Source organism: Harpia harpyja, chromosome Z (assembly GCF_026419915.1).
Source record: "Harpia harpyja isolate bHarHar1 chromosome Z, bHarHar1 primary haplotype, whole genome shotgun sequence".
NCBI lineage: Eukaryota > Metazoa > Chordata > Aves > Accipitriformes > Accipitridae > Harpia > Harpia harpyja.
The window spans coordinates 33508566-33531146 of NC_068969.1; the positions used below are offsets into that span (position 1 = coordinate 33508566).

Here is a 22581-nt window from a genome sequence, read left to right on the forward strand (position 1 = left end):
AGTAAACAAAACAGGGGAATTATACAAGATAATCTAATAAAATGGGAATCAGAATTTGAAAGACCGAAGTTCATTACTGAACTTCTATGAAAATTATTAGTCAAAATAACAGGAAGAAAAAAGTCCTTTCAGTTCCTAGAGAAACACTTTTATTTGATAACCTTTCAGTGTAAATTAATGAGATGTTGGGGTAATCTGGATAAAGAATGAACTGAAATGGTGCTGCTATATCCCAGCTCCAGCTGGCTCATAAAGAGCCATCTGAGGGGTGTCGCACCATCCTTACCTCATGTCAGGGTAAGGTCAGCTTTTTGTCTGGGATGGTTGCTGTTTAGTCAGACATGCCTGAGCTGCACCAGGTCATGTCAGCTGTTAATCACCAGGCTGAAGGACCCCCACTGGTTCCTCTTCTCTTCCTTCATTTACCTAGTAAATTATCTGGGATGGTTGTTTTGAGGGTGAAAAGACACTATATGCCACATGCTGATCTCTACGTGCACCCACGTCTGCTGGATCTTGACAAACATGGGGAGAGGTACAGCCACTCTGATGTGGCACTGGGTGTTATTCAGGATGGGTTTTCACACTTCAGCTGTTTAATGGCAAGATGAGTCAGGCATCCTTTTTCTTTTCTTTTTAATTTGGCCCCAGAGTGGATGATGAGGACTTAAGTGAAATGATGACTCTGTGAAGCAAATGAGTAATTTTACTTAGAGATACTGGGAGTTTTTCATGTTGTATCACAGGTATACAGCTTTCTCAATTTGATGATGCTATAAAATAGTGATTAATAATAATTCAGTCTTATTTATGTTATAATATTAATGACCAAAATGATTAGGGCATGAGATTCCATACTAAATTATGGTTGCAGAATTAATATTTCAAATGTATTACTTGAGCTGAACACCTGCTTTAAAATTGCCATTGCACCATGAGTTAGGAGAGTCAATATATTACTTCCTATGTTTAAAAAAAAAAGATTAAAATTAATATTTTTGGCTGGTCCTCTCTGGCTATATATATAATATTAGAATATTAATTTGAGGTACAAACTCTCCAGTCATCCATACCATCTTCATTTTGAATCATGCCCTGGACTGATTCCACTGTAAACCAGGTAATTCTGAAGTCTGGAAAAGCATGTGCGAGGGGTTGGCTTGGGCATGAGCTTGATTTTTTGTCCCTGAAACTAGAAGGGGTGAGGTAGAATTCAAGCTGCATGATTTGGTAAAGGCACACTTCAGCTTCCTTGGTATTTATGATGCTATTCAGCTTATGTGTCTCTTCATGCATAGGTGGTGCAAATATGCATAGTTCCACTCTTCTGATCTATGCCTTTGACAAATATCTAATTCAAATATGCATGAATGCATGCAAGGTTTCAATGTTTTTTCAAATGGATGAGTACAAGATGTGCATATATAATCTACTTTGTTTATCTGTCCATATGCATAAAACCCTGATATCCTACACTTACTCCCTTTCCTAACAGACTAACAGGGGTGGTCAAAATAGCCTGGAATATTTAGGTTTGCCATACGAGCGGTTTCTACATAGAGAATGGGATACAAGTGCTCAGGCTCCAAATCCTCATGGAGATGCTTCAAATATTGCATTTCAATTCATATACAGCTCTTTCTTGCCCTCCCTCTCTACATCAGTGCATCCGCAAAAACATACACTGTTGCAGAAAGACATGTAACTGTCATCTGGGTAATGCATTTGTTATTCCTTTTACCCACAAAAACAACCATGGAAACTATTTATCCTGTGTAACAGTCCTCACTCACGAAGATGCATGTGTGTGGATTCGGAGCTTCTACTTCGGAGGGAAAGTCCAAGATATCTCTAAATCCCAGCCAGTATGTTTTGTAGTTCCTCATGGCTTTGAACAACAGTAACTATTTGGCTTCTGTTGACTACGTTTGCTCAGCTGGTCTGTCTAGCTGCAGATGTAGGAAAAACTAGAGAGGAAAGAATAGCTGCTGCTGTGGTAACTGCCTTAAAGTTAATTTTTCTTCTAAACATACTTAACAGTTTTCATGGAGTCTGGTGCCTTTTATGGTGTAAACAGAAACAGGACAGAAGTTAAGTTTCTCTTCTCTGCGCAGGTATCAGTGTATCTAAGTGGAGTGATGCCCATGTTGTGCAAAGTGCTTCACTCTCCAAGTTTAAATCTGGAAGAAAAAGAGTTGGCAGCACAAGGCAGACAAAGCACTAACCACAATTGAATTGATTCTGCTAAATAAGGAGAATCTATGACAAATCAATGTCAGGTACTGCTATAGTATCTTAGAGTTTTGCTGGTTTCTTCAGTGTACCAGAGGAAGCCTGAATTTTAACCTAAGTTGCAACACTGCCAATGCAGTTAGCTGTTAGAGGTCTGCCAAGGTGTTTGCATCCATTTAGAAGCTAGTTTGTGCAAGTATATTTTTCAAACACAAAGGAATTTTTTTTTTTCAAATGCAGTATGAGTCATTTCTAGTATGTATTTATTAAGCCTTTCAAAGTACAAACAATGGGAAACATTGAGAAAGTTATCAGACTATTAACAGAGGAAGAGGTACGAATGGTTTGTTGTGAAAAAAAAATAGAGGTGGTATAATGAGACACATGTAAAAGATGAATAAATAATGCAATAAAATGCCAAGTTTTGAAGATTATGTCTATATTCAAATTGTGAATTCTTTCTTCTTTTTTTTTTTTTTTTTTGTCTTGTAATTGACTTCTGTGTTTGTAATGCTAACATTTAGGAACATTTAATGACAATGACCTCATCTCATTTCAAACCTAGTCTGGAAGCAACTACAGCTTCAAATGCATATTTAAGGCTAAATGAATTTGCTATGAATCAACAGGTAATGTGTTTTATAAAACAAACAAAAAACAACAAAGCAAGGCAAAAAAAAAATGGTAGTCCCCAAACTGTTGGATGTGTTGTAGCAAAAGCCATCAGTGGGGAAAAACAGGAGCAAGGAATGTTCTCATTCTCCTTTCTTTCTCTGGTCTGGGGAGTTGTGGGAAAGGTTTGATCCAACCATATTGAGAAGGTGTTGCTGTGGGATCTCAGGCAAAGAGAGCACTGCTTAACCAGTGAGAGAAAATGGACGGTGTGGAGGTTGGGACTAACCAAAACAACCAATTCTCAGATGTTAGGATACTTAAAAGAATCCTTCATGCGAATGTTTCTTAGCTTCAAGTTTGATTTCACCAGGAGGAAGGAGCATGCACATGTTAAGTTGTGCTGTTTCAGAAGTTTGTTCTGCAGAAATACCTGCATCCCTTGCTGTAACTCATACAGGATTAAAGGTGTAAGCAAAATTAGACTTTGTTAGCTACTGAACTGGTCTCGTGGTCTCTGGCAGCTTAAGACATTGTCCTGTTTCTTGAGAAATGACAGAAGAGGGACACTGCCTCTGAGGATTCACTGGGGAGGCCAAAGAAAGTGTCTGCAAAGTTGTTCAGTTGCAACGTCCAAATGCTGCTTCCTGTTGAGTTTTTTGCTGTGTGGGTGTCATCAAGGCTTTTCACCAAGATGTGGTGAACAGTCATGTGCTTTGACAGTGTGTCAGATGGACAAAGACAGAGATGTTGTGATCCCAGAAATGGCGTGCCTTGAGATGCAATGAATGGTAAATGCCAATAAAGGGTGTAGCTGAGGAAAAGGTAATACATTATTAGAAATGTACCAGAACAGGAGAACTGAGTTCTTTTATGTCCAGTTCTTCTCCAACATGATCGTAACATATGCATTCATTAAAAAATGCTTATTTCCTAGTTTATTTGTCAGTTGCAGTGACTAGAGGTTTAGGAATAGCGAAAAGCTCAGTTCCAAGATGTTTGTGCACAAACCAACAAGCTGCATTTAATTAAGGTGATAATTAGATTCTCAGTGAGAACCTACATTGAGTGCAGACATCAGTATTTTGGGGCTCAGTAGAATGCACTTGTCTATGTATTAACATTGTTTAAAAGGCATCATAAAACCCAAACCACACCATTTTCAGATATTCAAAACCACTCTTTGCATTTAGTTATGCACACAAAACCCCTGTCCTTGTGATAGATTAGTCCTTCCACTACATTAACCAGGTTTCTGCTGTTGTGACAGTATGAACTAATGACACTCCTACTGTGGCAAAGAGAGTTACCATCACTAGTAGGGACTCAGCTACATAGATATGCCTGAGCAAAGGTCCTGAGAAGTTGTTGCAGACCTGTGCTGGCACAAGATCTGCATATGCACAGGCAGTGGTAAGATGAAGGCTTGTAACAGAATCATGATTGTGGATCATGCCTTAAAGTCCTGAGAAACAAGCAAGAAAAATATTTTTAAACAGCTAAAACTCAGTGTATTAGATTACTACTATCTAGAAATACAAAACACCATATCCAGTTCTGAAAACAGTAATTTTGAATTGGCATTGATTAAACAAAAGGCATTCTTGAAGGTGTCTTCTTGGGTTTCTCCATGTGTAAGTAAGGTGGGGACAGCAAAGGTGTGAAATAATACAGAGACATGCCAAGGTACAAATGTACTCTTGTTGAAAGAGAGAGAGGTATGTCTTGATTAAAAATTCTTAGTACTTTCCACTCCATTTTAGGCAGGTCAACTTTTTAATCATCAGCTATATTATTCATTATGAACAGTCTAATGAGGCCAGAATATGGTCCTGTAAGATTAATTTTTGTAGATAGGAAAACTGCATTGTCAGTGCCGTTTGATTTATTCAAAAATATGACTGAATGGGCTATAATTTATAAGGGGAACTATAATGGTCATAAAAAGAAAATATTTAATTTCAGCTTCTGCTTTTCCTGGCATGAAATAAGAAACATCTGCAGGAGTCATTAGCTCATAGCTGAACAATACATTAGCCTAAGTCAGCAACAAAAGTAAGCAGTGGATTAACTTTATCCTCACTAGTGGTGTCATTGGGATCAGTCTTAGTTAGATTAAAACAGCAGACCCTGACCAATGTAGCATTAACAAAGTAATTAAATATATCAATCTGAATGCAAGTTGTGGATACTTCCAAAACATCAGTATGTTCATCACTTGCCCTCTCAGGGTGGAAGAAGGGACCTGAGCACTTTCAAAGAATCAGTAATCCAAAATTATATAGATTAATTATGTTTCAAGTATTGCAACTGAATATATGAATGTCCAAAGACCATGAAATAAAAAGCTTCCTAAAATAAGGAATGTGAATATTAAACTAGCAGGCTATGAATCTTGATACCATTTAGAATTGGGATGTGTTAGGCATTTCTTTCATGCATCTTAAATACAGAAAGAATTAAATGTCATAGTTCTTGTCTGGCTTTGCTGAAATCAAACTGATAGCAATACTTTTAGAGAAATATCTGACCCTTGTTTAGGAAAAGAAGTATTAAAACTACAATAATCTGGTTAATCAGAATTGAATTAAATGGTATATTTTTATATAATTTCATTTGCCACTGAATGTAATTTCATACTTTGTCTGTAACAAACAGTATTGTAGCCATGTTTCTCATGATCTGTGTTCATTCAGAAATAGTCCATAGTAGTCCACTGTTCTTTGACTTGGCAGCCCTAAATCATAGCCCTGTTTGTTGCCTACTATTTGCCTTTCTTTGCAAATTTTCTTGTCTGCCTCAGCCCTGTAGGGCTGGTTGTCCTGTGAGACATGGGATGTTACCAAATGCCTTTGGCCTGCCCAAGAAGAAAGCTACATTTTCTGTGCTGAAGTCACTTAGCTTGGTGGGACAGGTCTTCCTGGAACCTGAGAAGTCTACTGGCTGAGTGGGAGAGGAGATAGGACTTGGGGGTGAGACTTAAGAAATCTTGTTTGTTTGTACCTTATAGTCTTCACTAGCATATTTGGATAGGAAGGAGACATTTTAGCTTTATAAACACAGAATTTTTTTCATGTCATTACCCAGCATGTGGTACATGAAACACAGTGGCAACGGCCTGTCTGGTGAGAATTGGAGCAGCAAAGAGAATGTGATTAAGAGAAAACCAGAGTGCAATACAGTGAAACATAACGTCAATGGCCTACCTGGTGAGAACAAAGTGATGAAGGGAGCGTGATTAAAAGGAATCAAAACAGCCTAGCAAAGCAGCTGAGTAGTAACACAAGAGAAGGGGAGGGAACTGATTCCACAGTTCAAGTGGAACTTCAGGAAAATTACATTTTGCTGATTAGTAAGTGGCATGTGTAAACTCTAGGACTATGTCATCTGTAGGACTACACATTTCCACTCTTTGGGAATACAGAAAGTATTGAAGAACCTGGAAAAGGGTTCTCAAACCCTTTGTCAGGGCAAAATGATGACAGAGGCGCTGAGAATGCAGCTGTCACGCTTCAGGGAAAGTAGAAAAATATGTTCAGTTTATGGGATTGTATGGTAAACAAAATCATGCCACTCTATTTGTGTAACTACACTTACAAAAGAAACAGTGCATTTAGTAACTGATGATTTGAGCATTTTCCAAAGAACTGAAGCACATTCATAGTACTTTTTTTGAGATTTTTTTTTTAAAGGTATGTGCACTATAAAATTTTAAACAAGTATTCAGGGTCCATTATTCACAAGCATGCAACTTGAATAGAATTGGATTTCTGATTGGTTATGAGGATTCATCAACATTAGGACCCGAGCAGACCATTAGGAAATAGAGTATGACCTCCTGTAAATCACGGTGTGTCATCACACCCAAATTCTGCTGCATGAAGTCCAAAGAGTCAGACTAAAGCTTTGCATTTCTCAGGAAGCTTGCAAACGTGATATACAAGGAAAGAAGAGGGGATTTTAGAGTAGGGAATTTGATGAGGTGAGAGAAGCCTAGCTGATCTAGTTGGCAGTCTCTGCTCTAAAAGTTGCTGGAAAATGCCATTGTTTTGATTATGCATATTTCAGGGTAATTTTTTTTCCTGACCATTTACATGACTACCAGTGTGGTACAATATACAGTTACACCTTCATCTAGACACATCACTTCATGTTTTAAGGTGAATGTCTCCAATTTACTGAACTTCATTATCTTTGTCAGCACAATGCATTTAAAAAGAAAAGAAAAAGCTTTTCAGGATCAGATTTATTTTCTATATGTAAATAGAGCTCAGGTGCTTCTCTGTTTATGTTTCCATCACCTGAGTAACAGAACTCTCTAACCCTTATTTCTGGTAGTTTCTAGTGTTTCTTGTTCTGGTAACATTTCTGAGGTGTTAGTTTTCTCTTTCTATGATATTTTCAAGTCTTTGCTGAAATGTAGACACAAGAACTGGGCACCTTAATACAAATCTGTTTTAGCATCGTTATAAGAAGCAGCAAACTAATTTTATGGTTTTTTTGAAGATTTGTTATGTCTCTATATCTAGTAAGCTCATTTACAGTAATATTTACTCCTAATATTAAAAAGAAGAGGGTGACATGATGAAAAATGGACTGTACGACACAGCAAAATAATTCTGTGATCAGTGGGTAAATATAGATTGCTGATGAGAAAGCCATGGAGCAAGAAAAGATATTAATCTGGCATGGTGTCATACAGCAGAATCATTGTCATGTAGGCAACTGGATATTGCAAACTGCACATAGGACTGTGCAGAGTACAATATCAGCAGTGGTCCCAACTTGAAGGAGGAGGAGAACGCAGGTGTGTGCATTTGAACAAAGTGTAAGGTTGTGTAATTCGATGTGATGAGCACCCAGAGAGAAGGTGAATATAGAAATAAAGTTTCCCATAAATATTCCAGTAGTAATGTTCATGAATGAAAGGGTGAGCAGTATGAAACCCCATCATATTTGGAATACACCAGAACTGATCAGCAGCTTAGCGTTGAGGATACACTAAGGGTTTTGCTTTTACCGTGGACCACTGCAGTAGTTATTTAAAAACAAATATTAGTACTGGCTGTTATCCAACATAGTGTGCCTTGAACAAAACCGGATGACAAATGGTAAGTTCTGGATTGTTTCGACCATGTTCAACACATTTTTTGGAAGTTGTTCCTGAACATGGACTTTTTGTGGGTCCAGACATATCCTTGGTTAACATAACACCAGGTACAACTGGCATTATGGCGATGGCATTCTTACTGAAAGGATAAAGGAAATAGCAACCTATGATAATGATATGAGGTGGTGGCAACCTGTAAATATAATTTTATTGCTAAACAGCAGCAGATAACAGGCTCAAACTTGCAAGAGCTGATGCAGACCACAGGACATGGATGGGATATCTTTTTGAAAGGCTTACAAGAACCTTATTCACCCTCTGGTTTGGGGTAGGAAGGCTGGAAGAAGTTTGATATACAAACAACCTAAAGAATTAGTATCACTAGCATCATAGGTTGGAAACAAATCCCCAAGCCACCATAGTAATCCAAATGATTTGGGACATTTATTCATGGAATATCATACTTGAAGATGTACACAACATCCAGAAAAAACAAAATAAGGAAGTTTATATCAAGTACAAAAATCTAATTGATTTGCAAGATTTCCATCAGGAGGTCTTTTGAAAAGTAATAGGGACTTTCATTTTTTAAAAAAAAAAACCAGCATCCCTCTTGTCACTATGCAGTGCAGATCAAACAATACAGAAAACAGACAAGAAGTACCCTTCAAAGGGTTCAAGGTGACTAAGAAAGGCAAAAGGACTTTCAGAAGATGAAGGAGAGGAAACATGGACAGAAAACATTTTGGTTCACTTGTTTTCAGTTTACTGGTTCAATTTTTATGGATAACATGGATGTACCATTAACTTTTTTCCTCCTTAATGTTATTAGGAAACAAACAACATCTGCCATTCCTGAGTTTTTACCAAGTCCCTCAGTCCACTAAAATGACTGTCACTTTTAAAGTTCCCTGATAAATCAGGTACAAAACTATCTGAAGGAAAATAAAGTTCATTAAATTGAGCTGTCCTCTCCCCTGAGGAGCACAGAAGCTTCTGCCAATATAAAAAAAAAGAACAAAAACCCTCTCCTGTGACCTGATTGACCACCTTGATGCACAATAACCAATGATAGACCTTCAACTACTGACCTTCGCTGATCTTGTGAGGCCATGTGTGGAGTGAAGGCTGAAGATTTTTGCACTATAATAAATTTTGGAAAACAGCTAGAACCTCATTAAGCTTCTCACTCACTGAGGTGTGCATTTATTGTGACAAAATGGTAGCAAAATTTACATGATCACTTTCTGCTGGGAAGGCTTGACCTAACTACAGAGGGATTAATTATCCTGGAGTTGTAAGCTCAGATTTTGTCCTGGTTAGACTAAACTCCAGTGATTTCAGTGGAGTTCCTATCTGCATTATATAGGTCTGAATTGTCCCTTAGCGGTGTGAGGGGCCATTTAAAAAATTCTCAAACTGCAAGATAGTACAGTAAAAGAAGGACAGCCAGTGGAAGGTAATATAAATGTGTATTTGATTGATTTATTCCAGGTCAGCAGAAGACAATAAATTCAGTCAGTCACTTCTACATTTATAAAATGGATCTTAGGTAAAGGCCTTTGTGTGGTGCAAAGAATCACTAAGGAGACACATAAGTAAAGGAAATTCAGTCAAATATTGGCTGTTTCATTTTAGTAATTGAGTGCAGAGAGCAATCAGATATTTTGCTCTGTCAGCCTACAGTAGGAGGGCATGTATGTCTGTATATATGTCTGTGCATATTTTTTTACATATATAGTGTGTCATTTTGTCCTTTTAATGCAGAGTCATGGCTAAAATTCACTAGGTTAAAACATGGAATATTTATGAAGTAGAAGAATTTGCTCACCATATGAATATTTCATGACTACTATTTTTTATGTCTATTTCTTGAATATATCTTGTATTTAGTCATAATAATCTTTGATGTAGAAAGCTCTTGCAGAATGTTGTAGATAGTAATTAACATAGACTTTAAAATACATGGTTTAATTTAAAAATTAATATTATAGTGAATTTCCTTAAGGGGATTATTTTCTGTTCAGTGAAGTCATCATAAAATTCCTAGTGAAAAAAAGGTTTTGGAGGGGGAAAAAAATAATTTTGTTTGACAAAATATTGTGGGATTAATTTTTATCTTTTAGTTAAGTCAGTGGAGTTATTTCAAGTTTGCTTTGTTATTAGATACTGGTATTAGAGACTATTTCGTCTTAGCTTTAATAATGCTGTATAAAGTTGAGCAACTGAAAATGCAATAAAACAGCATCTGTTAGCATTATAGGCATTTAGATTACCCATCTTTAAACTTGAACTTTTTTTGCATGAATATTAACTGGAAAATGCCATGGGGGCCATGCAAATTATTCATGAATGCAAGTTAAATTCAGAAGGAATTTTTTACTTTAAAAACTAACACATATATCTTTGACCTAAAAACAAACAGAAAAAGGTTTAACCTAAAAACTTGGGAAAACTTTCATGAAAAGATATTAATTAATTTCATTTTTATTTTCATGAGACAATGTTTATTGATGACTAATTTTGAAATTTTTGAAAAATATTCCAAGTGTTTTAAAATTGTTGGGTTTTTATTTTGTCTCCTATAAGGGTTAATGAAATTAAGGTAACGTATTTCACTACAAGCATGAAAGTTTTAGGTTGACCCAAATACAAAGTTTTTCACTTCTGCTTAATATATACTGATTTTTTTTCCATTAGGTGGGGGAAAAAACCCAACACAACAAAAGATTATTCTTCAGGTTCTGTCCTGAAGTAAGCAATTAATGATGGAGAAGACATGCTCGTAATTTCTTTTTCCTTAGTGCACTTAACTGTAATGGAAATCAATGATGTTCCAGTCAAGGTTCTCTCAGTGATTCCTCCAAATTAAGTATGTGAGTATTTGCTTATCATTTTCCCAGATCTCCAGAAACATACACTTACAGCACTTAAATGTATTTACCTTGAACATTAGAGATGAAGACTATGGAAGCAGTAGGGATTTTTCTATCACTGTCATTGTAATTAGTCCTTTAAATGTAATGTATTTCAGTAATGATAGTATGACAGTTAATGTGTCATAAAATGCATGTTAGATCACTATGTAAAGAAATTGAAAGGTGGCTAATACTTAAAGGAAAAAAGTTAAGTAACTGTAGAAATATATTTTGTTTCTCTCCCATTGCACAGCCCTTCTGTTAATTTTCTTTAAAGATGATGTGATTCACAGAATCACAGCAGGGTTGAGGTGTGAAGGGACCTCTGGAGGTCCTCTGGTCCAACCTTCCTTGCTCAAGCAGGGCCACCTAGAGCTGGTTGCCCAGGGCCATGTCAAGATGGCTTTGGGGTATCTCCAAGGAGAGAGAGTCCACAGCCTCTCTGGTCCTGTAAGAAAAATATAAAAATCTTACATATTGTCCAGTGTCTGGAATCTAGAACAGTGAGCACTTTGACAGCCCAAACAAAAGTGCCACATAAGCAGATAAGAGGTGAGATAACGGATCTTGTACTCAATGGTTGAGAGCACCATACAGCTTTCTCTGTGTATCCTGCATTTCTGTATGCCTTTTTACGAAGAGCACAAGGCATTACTGGATCCAGAAGCAAGGATCAAAGTATTGATTTACATAATTCTGATTTGAACTGACCAAGTAAAAAGCATTTGCAACTTCTCAAGTGCTGAGGAGAACAGATTATGTGAATAGTAATCCTTGTTTTTGTGGTGGGCTGCAATGGTGTGCAGTGGAGTTGCGAGTGTATGGAAGTGCTCTCGATTCCACCAGACATCGGCTGGAAGGGGGTAATGCAAGGAGAGGTTTTGCCATCTGTTTGCAGCATGGAAGAGGGAAAATCAAAAGGAATGAAGGACAGATTTTTCACACACCTTGCCAGAGCCCGACAGCTCTTATTTCTCACAGTGGGAGGTGCTGGTTGGGATTGCTTTTGAAATGCAGCCACTGGAGAGGGTGCTAAGCATCCTCTGAAAATGCAGAACTCCGCTTCTGACAGAAGTTGCACAGAAAACGAATAAATCTGCTCTGAGGAATCTCTGGAAAAGTAGGGATGAGGTGGTTTTCAGAAAATCCATACACTGGGGATGAAAAAAACCTAAAATACCCCCAACAGCTCAAAATCAATAGGCCTGACTCGTACACTAATGAAAATTGAAAGGAGTGGAGGAGCACCAGAGTGCTGACTGATGGCTGCTGTGAAAATGCTTGTTACAGGGGTGAAGTCAGAACGGCTGATAAACTTTTGACTTCTAGTGGCTTTATTCATTATGATAAAAGAAAAATCAATGTAAATTGTCTTCACTTGTTTTTGAGAAAAAACCTTGAGTACTCAAGTTTTAATTATTTTCTGAAAAATTAAGAATAGTGTATAGATGACAATTTAAAGGGAAAAATGTAGGATTCCTGAGAATAAAGAAACCTCGTGCCAGGTGTATTTTTTTACTTCATATCACCTTGTTCTCCCTTGCGTTGTTTCACTGCATATAGCAAAGCCATGTTAGTGTCAGCAAGAGAGAAAAACATCTGGTTTTACACTTATATTTAAGCATGTTTCTCTTTTGGCATTTCTATTTGTTGAAATACAGTTGTCAGCAAAGAACTTCACATGCTCAGTAAAACCAGTCTAGGGCATAGTAATTTGTTCAAACTGCCCCAGGTTTAAAGTAAGCTTCTTTGTCACTTGTATTTTAGGGCAGAACAACGTGCTAGTTTTGAAAAGGTCCAGGTTCAGTATGGGCTCTGCAGATATCCTCAGATAAATCGATATTGTCTGTGAGTCATTGTTGCTGTTTTTAACATAGACATACAGTAATAAATTCTTTGAGATCTAGATGAGGGCAGTGTTTTATTGAAGCTGGACATTATTGACACTGTTTTGCCACAGTCTACATCATACATATGTTTCAACATGTATTTTTCAACAGTAAACAATAATGGATTCAAACATATTCAGGTACTTATTCAGGTGGTACTGAAGTTAAATATAAAGCCAATATTAGCTACAAAGGTAATAGGATCTTCTTTTGTTTCTGCCCAGTCAGAAAAGTTAGAAGTGAATACTGATATAACAACCATTCCTGAAGCAGTATGTTCCAGTCTCCAAAATTTACCTGGGCAATCAAAATATTGTTTTATTCATTTAAAAATATCTGCTTTGCCTTTCTTGCACCAGGACTCAAATCTTCTCTTTTCTATACCTGTATTCATGCCCTGTAGCTTTATGGTGGCATATTTCCTATTGCTCATTCCTGAAGTTACTAAAAAATGATTAAAAACACATACTGCACCAAAGTGATATGTCTCCCTGCATGGGGCTCCTCTAACACCACAGCCTTCATTTTAGCTGCCATCTGCTCCTTTGAATTCTCCTCTTGGCACGTTATGCAATTTACAGCTCAAATTTTCTGTGATGAAGATTGTGTTGCATGGAAATTATCTCAGTAAAGCAGTATGCCGGCCCTCAGTCATCTAAAAAGAGTACTGTAGACTTGGATTTTAAAAAAAAAAGTTAATTCTTCTGTAAGGCCTATGAACCGAGCAAGGCATTTGAACTGAGAACTGTACGCTCATGGTCCTATGCAGTTGTGTTTAATATGTTGTAGAGTATTTTCTGTGAAACAGTGACTATTGAGTACTTCTAATTTCATCGTGATGCAATCTAAAGACTTTTCATATGATGGTCTGTTTGTTGGCTTACACAGCTTCATTCCCCAGAAAGGATGGTAGTACTATCTTTGTAACTGGCATATTAGAAAATCTGGCCAAAACCCACAAAATATTTGGGAAATCACTGAAAATTGCAGGATATATCTTCGTCCTGAAATTTTAGGGTTTGAAAGTTGTTGGGTTTTCCTGTGTGTTTATTTAACTTCCTAGTATGTATTTCAGCAAGGCAAGCTGGTAAATCTGGACATACTTTGCTTGCAGCAGACTGGCTGGTTGAGGTTAGTCTGGGGTGAGAAATGGCACAATAGTATCATAGAAAGTTTGTGCATTAAAGTTGGTATCTGGTGTTACAGGACCATGTAAAATTGGGGTTTATTTGTCTTAACTGCTATTTTCTGCTGTGTTTTGAGCATTGTTTATTGTCTTTTGAATCTTTCCTCATGCTATTGGATGTTGGATATTGGATATTGTCAAGTACTATGGTAGTAATTCTACCTTCTTATTTCTGGTGGAAGATTTGGTGATGCTCAAACCCTGTTCAACGTTTACTTATCTCAGTCCCACTTGGTTTCAGCCTGAATTTTTGTATCTTTGAGAAAGCCTTGCTCTCCTCCCTTGCACAGAGAGCAAGTGCCAGGATTTTCCTAGCTTTGAGTAAACTGTTCTCAAAAGCACATCAAACTGCCATCTCAGTCAGCTTCTGTCATCTGCGTATTGAGATGGAACACATTTTCAGCCCATAATACAAAGGAATGGTATATCTGGCACGGCACCCAGGTACCTTTGACTTGGCCTGGATCAAGTACTTGGGTACACATCTGCAATGAGAGAGCTAATCCAGCCTCCTATACAATTCCAAAACCAGACTCAAACACACTGCGAGCATCTGAGTCAGCTTTTATTGTGGTTTGTGGCTTTTTTTTCCTAAGAGGGAGAATATCCATAAAATAAAATTATTATCATCATCATTACCTTTCAGTGAGATATATGATGTTATTTTAAAGCTCTCCATTCACATAAGAATATCTTGTCAAATTTCCCTTAAAACACACAAAACAACCAAGTGAAAAAGCTTCAGGCAAGTGACTGAAATATGAAAATACGAATTTGTTTGGCTTGGAAGGCAAAGCTTTCTGTGTGTAACTGTGGGGATATCCTGGATAGGTTTTTGCATCCATGAGTGTAACAGATGCTAGCAGGTACCTACTTAACCATAACTATATTTTACAGCCTTTTTTAGTATTTAATTTTAAGATTACGCATTTGGATGTCGGAGAATGCTGTTTGAAATTTAAAGAAGCAAATACTACTGTACACTGATTTGTGGTCTTAGTCACTTAGCTATTTGAGTACACTTGGTTTTGTACATAAAAGTGCTAGGACATTTTCTGATTACATTCTTTGCTCTTTTGGAACGTGCACATCTTCTTAAAACTGCATATGACAGCATGCGAGTGTGTGTGTGTGTGTGTGTGTGTGTATGTAAAATTGTGTGATATTTCAAGTCATGACAGACTACTCCTGGTTTCAGAATTATGGCTTTAAGTGATGTTGCACCTTTGGCAGCACTTGAAACCTTGGCAAGAACTGCAGCTGACTAAGAACTGAATAATTGTTTTAAAACTAAATCTTTTTACGCTGTTTTCCTTAAGAAGAACATCCTGCCAAATACAAGGCTCAGTGGGCACTTCATTGACTGCCTTGTTCTACAGAGTTGTAAATGTGAAGACACTAACCACAAAAATCATTATCTAATCTTATCTTCTTCAAAATATAGAATTTCACCTAAATAAATCTTTTCTTTCATATTTAAACATGTTCTTGTTTAGCACCAGGCCCTGATGCTTACAAAAAAAGGAAGACTAATGAGAATGAATTAGCCACCCTTATTGGCATTTCTAACACTGTCATTTTAAGACATGAGTATTCTAGATTTTAATAATACCTGAAATTTTGCTCAGATACCCACTTTTTGTTAGAAATTTATCTCTTGAAATAAAATAATGAAGAGAAGAAAAAGTTTTTCATAGGCTTAAGTTCTTAAGTGGATGTAAACCTATGAACAGTAATAGGTTTCCTCTATTAAGTGCCACAGGCATTTCTAGGGTTTCTTAATTAATGACTTTGTTTTGCATTTAATATCTGTCATCCAAGCAGACTTCTATCAGTTCATAGTGAGTTATCTCCAACATGCACTAGTGAGTTGCCTGGTGTCTTCCTTCTTGTTTTCTTTTGGTTTTTTTCCAAGAATAGCTGCAGACACCACTTGGCCAGCTGAAGCTAGAAGGAGGCACTGCTGTTCCCAAGGGCCTGTGAATAGTGAAGGATGTGCTGGTGTCCCAGCACTACAATTACAATTAACACACAGTAACAGGACAAACCCAACCTCACTGTAAAACTGCAAGATAAAAACATCTTACTCACACTAACAGATGTATCTTTGACCAACTGGCAGAAATGGTGCATTTTCCAGATGCACCAGATTCATGCATCTTAAAACCAATCTGTTTTTCTTAGGGTTTGCTGCTCCTCTGTATAAGTAGGGGTGATAATTATTTGTATCAGTTGTTGCAGTGGCAGCCAGCTGAGTTGGTTGAATTAGATGTTACAAGTTGGTGAGATAGCGTTAATCATATGAGCTGTGGCTTGGAGGTGTCTTTAGCACGTTTAACCTGACAGCATGGGGCAGAGCAAGGTTTGGTGCAATGGGGGCTTTGGTGGAAACACAGCTTGTTTCAGCTCTCTGCGTGATGATGGGTTGCCTCATCAGTCATGCCAATACTGCCCACAGGGCCATGTTGAGAACCAAAGAAGATTGAGACAGTCTATGGAAAAATGAACTGGCATCTGTCAAATGGTGACCACGTGAAGAGACAGACTTCCTAGGCACGTATTTTCAATGAAACATCTGTAGCATCAAAATCACGCTCTTAATGTCTGATGCCGAGTTTTTGGGATGTCAGTGAGTCTTCGTAGTGTGCAAGTCCTCTGAGATTGTGAGATTCGATGCTGAGCAGAATATCTTTTTTTTTTGATGTTGCATTCAGAAAAATGTTTGCTTTTGGATCCTACTGTTCACAGGTGGTTCATTTGGATAATTTTGTAGAGCTCTTGCATAGACTTTTTCATATAGATAATGTCATATATCTAAGTTTATTCTTTTGTATATGAGTCTTACATTTTATTTGAATGTTAAAGGCAAACATATTTCACGTTAATATAAAATTAACACAAACCTTAATATAAACAGTAAACTAGTGTAATGTGCCATAATATGTAACGTGGTGTAACACACTGTTACACTGAATTTGCTTCCCTCAAGTTACCTATGCTTCAAAGTTCAGATTTTTATCAGACATTCAAGGCTTCTGCCGTTGCAACAGAAATAATCAGAAGTCTGGCATAGGTATTCAGATATTAGCCAAGCATGGCCTTGTTACATTATCTCTCTTAAGCTAATATATGTTAGACAATATATATCCCAGTATATGCTTTCCAAATCTGCCCATGCCTTCTTGTGTTTTTTTCCCCACTAATGTCATGCAGTATTATTCATCTATAAGGAAAACATGATTAAGTTTTCCCAAGTGAACATCGGATTTTCTCTAAGAAGATAAAAACTAACGTTTGTGCTGCCATATGTCTTAATATATTTTGTCAATGATGCATTAAAAGGGGAAGAAAAATGTTCTTTAAAGCTGCAGAGTAGTTTACAGTTTAAGGTCATGCAATGCTGCCATAAGACCATGATTTGGGGATGTCCTTGACTCTTTTGGGGGCTTTTTTGACAAACACCTGGCTCCTCTGTGCAAGTCTTACAGCTCTGGAGTCAGAAGGAGAAAGCAGGCGGATGGTGATCCACCACCCAGTGTAGTGAGTCACCAGCTTGTGCCAGCTCAGTTGAGCAAGGCAATTCCAGCTTACTCCCTCTCCACCCCTCTGAAATAAGTAAAGAAAGTAAATTACAGATAATTACTATGGAGATGAGTCACTGTATAAAAAGCTTTTTAAAATAACTTCAAGTTTTAAATCACTGCAGATGCAAAAAAAAAAGTGGTGTTGTGTAGGAAATTTTTGGTGTGGTAATTTAGTGCATTTACTTAACGAGTGGAAAGCAGAGTGCTGACATTGCATTTGAGCTGGTATGATAAAGCAAAAATAGTATATTCTTTGAGTATTCAATAGCTTACTGAAGGCTGTTTTTTTAAACATGGTTTATCAAGCTATGGGGGGTGAAAGAAGTCCTGGCACATACAGCAAGAGATTAAGTTCATTTGATTTTTAAAGAGTGTGCATGAAGTACAAACAAGTTCTTAACTGCATTTTCTTATCTGTTTTTAATACACATCTTTAATTTCTGTCTAGGGTTAAGAATACAGTATTGGCAAGTAGAACTAGGTCTTTTGCATTTTACAAAAGCAGTTCTTACTAACTCTAGTCTAACTCAGACAAGAAATTAACGTAGTCTATTCCTGAAAGAGCCTAAACCAGCAATCAAATAGTCAAAATTAATTAAATAAACAGAAAATGTATGTTATTGGCATAGCTGTCTTGGCATCTGAATGATGTATTTCAGCTGAGATTCAGCTATCATATTTTACTTAGATGTGTACCTAAGTGCAGGGTGGTCACACTGAAACAACCATCAGAGTAATAAAGGAATCCAGTTTTGAATTGCTAATGCTGGTATTCATCCCAATAGTAAGTCTAAGAATATTATTCAAATAGCAATCTGAAAAAAATTGTTAGTGCAATATTCTTTGTATAATTGAATTATTTTGTTTAACCAGTTTTAATGCACAGTCACTAGTACTTTTAATTATTTGTTGCTCAAGCAGCAGTTGATCTTGCAGCTAATAGAGATTTGAGGCATTTGTAAAATTTAATAATAGAACTTCTAACTTCCATGTTCTGTTCTGTTTGTGTAGTCCTCTGCCACTGTTACCTTGAGAAATTACAACATGCTTGATTGACTTAGTTTGTAGTTTGTTTATTTACTTCTGATTCTGTTGTTCTTAAGATTTAAATACTCAGTTTCTTTTTTGTGGAATCAGCTGTCATGTTGTTATTGAACTAATGATGTATATGATTAGTTCAATTTAAAAACAATAGGGTGGCATTTTCCCTTCTTTCTTTCACTGTCTTGAAATCCTCTACTCTTACAAACACATTTTACTTAAATTCAGTAACTATACAGTAGAAGAACATGTTATTGTAAGATTTAAAATCTTGATGTGATCATGACATATGTACACCTCAAAATGGATTAATCTAGTTTCAAAATACACACCTAGACACTAAATGAGGAGTTACAAGAGGAAAAGATTAGCCTGTTAATTACCCTTTTTAAGCCATTTTAGATTATGTGTTTCATAATGCACTGTTCTTGTAACATAGCCTTCTTCAGTGTTTATCTGAACACCAAGCTATATAAATAAAAATCACCTATTTACCTCAGGAAGCTTTAGTTAGAGACAAGATGGTTGGCTGGTCCTTCAGACAGTAATTCATTATTTTCTATTGATTGGATTTGACAGCCCCCAAAAGGACACCATGCTACTCTGCAATTAGAAATAACTGATGTGTCCAACGTTAATTGTTACATACAGTTGCATATACAATATTGTACTGAATTAACCAAAGTTTATAGTTGGTCTTAAATGCAGTTGGTGGCTGTTGATGAGGTCTCTGCTATGTCTGATGAAGTTTCACTAAAAAGAGGAAAGATATTCCTGCTCCTTTCCTAATTTCTCCCAGCATAATACATGGAGTGATATTGAAGGCAAATAAGTCAATTTACCAAGCATGGCACTGATCTTTGAGAAAATGTTTGAAATCTTTATGTATGCCAAGTGCAAGCTCTGAAGCCGTCAGGGTGGATTGGTGTTTGCCATGGCTGTAGGAGCACTGTTTGTATGGAACTGATTCCACAAGAAATCAAACAGAAGTAGCTTCCATTTCAACCGGTAGAAGAGACTTCTTAAAAGAGAAAAAAAAAAAGTATGGATACCTGTGTTTAGTATCTTAAGAGGGTCTCTATATTGCATTTATGGAGAGTCCTCTCAGACTTCTAGGTGCTTTTAGAATATACAAGTGAGAAACACTTGATTGCTGCTTTTTCTGTAATTGAAAACTTTGCAAGACTGTGAGAAGACCATTTTTATGATGCATGTGTATATAAAGCATACTGACTGTGGGGAGAGAAAGAACTAGGTCACTGATGTACTTTTAAAATACAATTTTACTGTGAATATGTCTGTTTCTTTCTTTTGAATGTAAGGGTAATAGATAGTCTACAGTCAAAGGTGCTTTCTGATGGTAACTTAAGGCAATTTAATGGTTATCTATTGCCAAAAAGGAAAGGTTCTAGTATGAAGATAGGGATTTTTATCACTTACCTCAGACAATAAACATCTGGAATGGAGAGTCCAACAGGCAACTCCCCCCCCCCCCCCCCCCCCAAAAAAAAAACCCCAAACCCCCAAACTGCCATTTTTGCTCCCTGACTACTTAATTTCAGGATCATTAATTCATTACTGCCAGCACCAAGTTGGGAAGAAACTGAAGGGACCAGAAGGGGTGGAAGATGGAGAGATGGGAAAAAGGTGTGGACCATGCCTCTCATTAACTGCTTGCTAAGCAGCAGCTGTCTTAGCTGTGTCATGAGACAAAGCCTTCATTAACTGTTCTGACCAAATAAATGGGTCCTGCAGTCGATTATTTAGAAGGCTTTACCTTAAGAACAGCTCCTTTTTAGTACTGCAACAGCTAGCTCTGCAGTGAATTTGACTGCAGAGAAGTTGACTGAAAGTCTTCTGTTGAACATTGCTGTTGCAGTATTAGGCCTACCCTACCAGCTAATTTAGAGGGAAAGGTTAAGAGTGTGATGTTACAAATGTAAGCTGAGATCTTAACACATATTATCGTAGTTCTCCACTAAGATGAAACATACTATTCAAGTTGATCAAACTATTAAGAATAAAGTTCTTCATGATGTCTTGTTGCTCGTATAGTAAGGAAATGTAAATAATACAACAATTAGAACGATATGGATTTCTTAATCTGTATTTTTCTCTCTCTGCCTTCTCTTCTCTTCCCTTCCCCTTCCCTGTCCCTGCCTTCCCCCGGCCCCTGCTGCCTTTTTGCACAGCCTCAGTTGAAGAAGAACCAACTTCAGCAGGTACGAATAATTTATGATTACATCTGCATCATGGTGACCATTCATTGAGAGCTACCTTTTTTAAAAATCATTTTAACCAGGTTTATATTCTATAAACCATATCAGTGTTGGGTTCTTTTCTGTGTGCTCCCATTCCTTTTGTCTTTTTTTCCCTCAGTTTGGAGGCAGTGGGAGATATACTCCTCCAGTAGTAGTTCAAAATCTTCTCTGCCACATGTTCCTTCCTTTTTGCTTCTTCCTTGGTTAAGCTGGCACATCAGACTTCACACAACAAACCAGGTCAAAAAAATCAGTGTTTGTGCAAGTTTTTTATCTATGTTTATGCTGGTGAAGCTCAATCATCAGCATGACCCCCAACACTGGCATCCTTAAAGACAGTGCAGCCCAGGAACAAGCAATGAAGGAAGGGAAGGACAGCAGGTGCAGAAGCATCCTGCTCAAAGAAAACATTCTACAGACTATGGCCTGGATATCTGCTCAGCGAACTTTTATTTACATTGACAGGCTGCTAAGTAGTGAGAATGGTTAACAACACAGTCATAAAAATTAGTTTAGGAGCCCCCCAAGACACACAAGCATGTGTGTTTATTCTGTTGCGAAGATTAACTATTTCTAATTAATTGGCAATCCATTAGCTTGGGAGTATTTAAAGAAAAAGAGGACAACATACCAATGCCACTAAACAGCTTAACATACTTGAAATGGCATTGAGTTGTATAAACTCAGTGAGCTAAGCCATCAAATGAATAGGGAGTCACTTTATAGTGGGTTGTTAAAAGAAGTAAAGGTCTCCAGAGGACCAAAGGAGAAAAGGTAAGTAAAGTGAATGAAGAAAGGAAGATGGCAAGGAAGGATTGAACACCGTTTGCAACACTAACCTACAACTTGGGAGCAATATAAGTAATTAGGTTATGGTGGAGAATAATAAATGAAAGGACAGAGAAGAAAGCCAAGAGTAGAATGTGAGAGAGGAAGAATAGTTAAGAGTAGCACTCCTGAGATGACTGAGCATGACTGAGATGAGAAAAAAACACTGCAAAACAGAGGAAGGAAGAGTTTGGGAAAGAACTGTAGAGTATTAATACACCCCTGAGGATTATATATTATTATTAAGCATCAGCCTTCAACTATCTGTTTCTTGAGAGATCTGTCAGTCTTGAAATTTTCATGGAAAAATCTTAACAGAAACCTATTGCAGCTGTTCAATAGACGTGTCAGTTACAAAAGGAGATTTTTTTACATGGGAAAGAAAAAAAAAAGCACCCTTTTTTCCCTTTATGGAATTGGTATAAGTATGCACATTTTGTAGAGATCGAGTTTAGAGGCATATATGAATATGCTTCAAGACAATCTTGTTATGGTTGTGAATTGTAAAACCATCATTCCTGTTGAGACGAGTGGAGTGTCTCATGAAGATATGGCCTTCCTCTTTGCATTTTGATCATCACTGCCATTTTTGTAAAAGCCTGTAACTGTGAGCTGGCCAAGCTAACCAGATACATCAGCTGAAAATGGGTAAAAGAATGGAAGTGGAATTTATAAGACAGCCACATGGGCTCCACTACAGATCTCTGTTAGACTTACCAGCTGAAATTTCAGTAGTCTCACAAAAGCCTACAGATTCTATATTGGGTTCCTCAGGAGCCCTTGCCTTTTGGAGTGCCAGATGACACTGTTTGTTTGCTTTTGTATCCGTTTAAATGGATTTTTTTAATCACTTCTGATTGCTTTGTTTTACTCTGCCCTAGTATCACTGCTTTGTTTATTTCTCCACATAATTCTTGTGT

The 22581-nt window shown here is 37.1% G+C and overlaps 1 protein-coding gene across 1 annotated transcript in view; it reads left to right on the forward strand.

The window, feature by feature from the left end:
• EDIL3 (EGF like repeats and discoidin domains 3) overlaps positions 1-22581 on the forward strand; it is a 265042-nt gene that overhangs the window by 86768 nt on the left and 155693 nt on the right. Inside the window, exon 3 of the mRNA XM_052778088.1 lies at positions 20765-20794. Coding sequence (XP_052634048.1) covers positions 20765-20794 — 30 coding nt within the window. The remainder of the gene's footprint in view (positions 1-20764; positions 20795-22581) is intronic.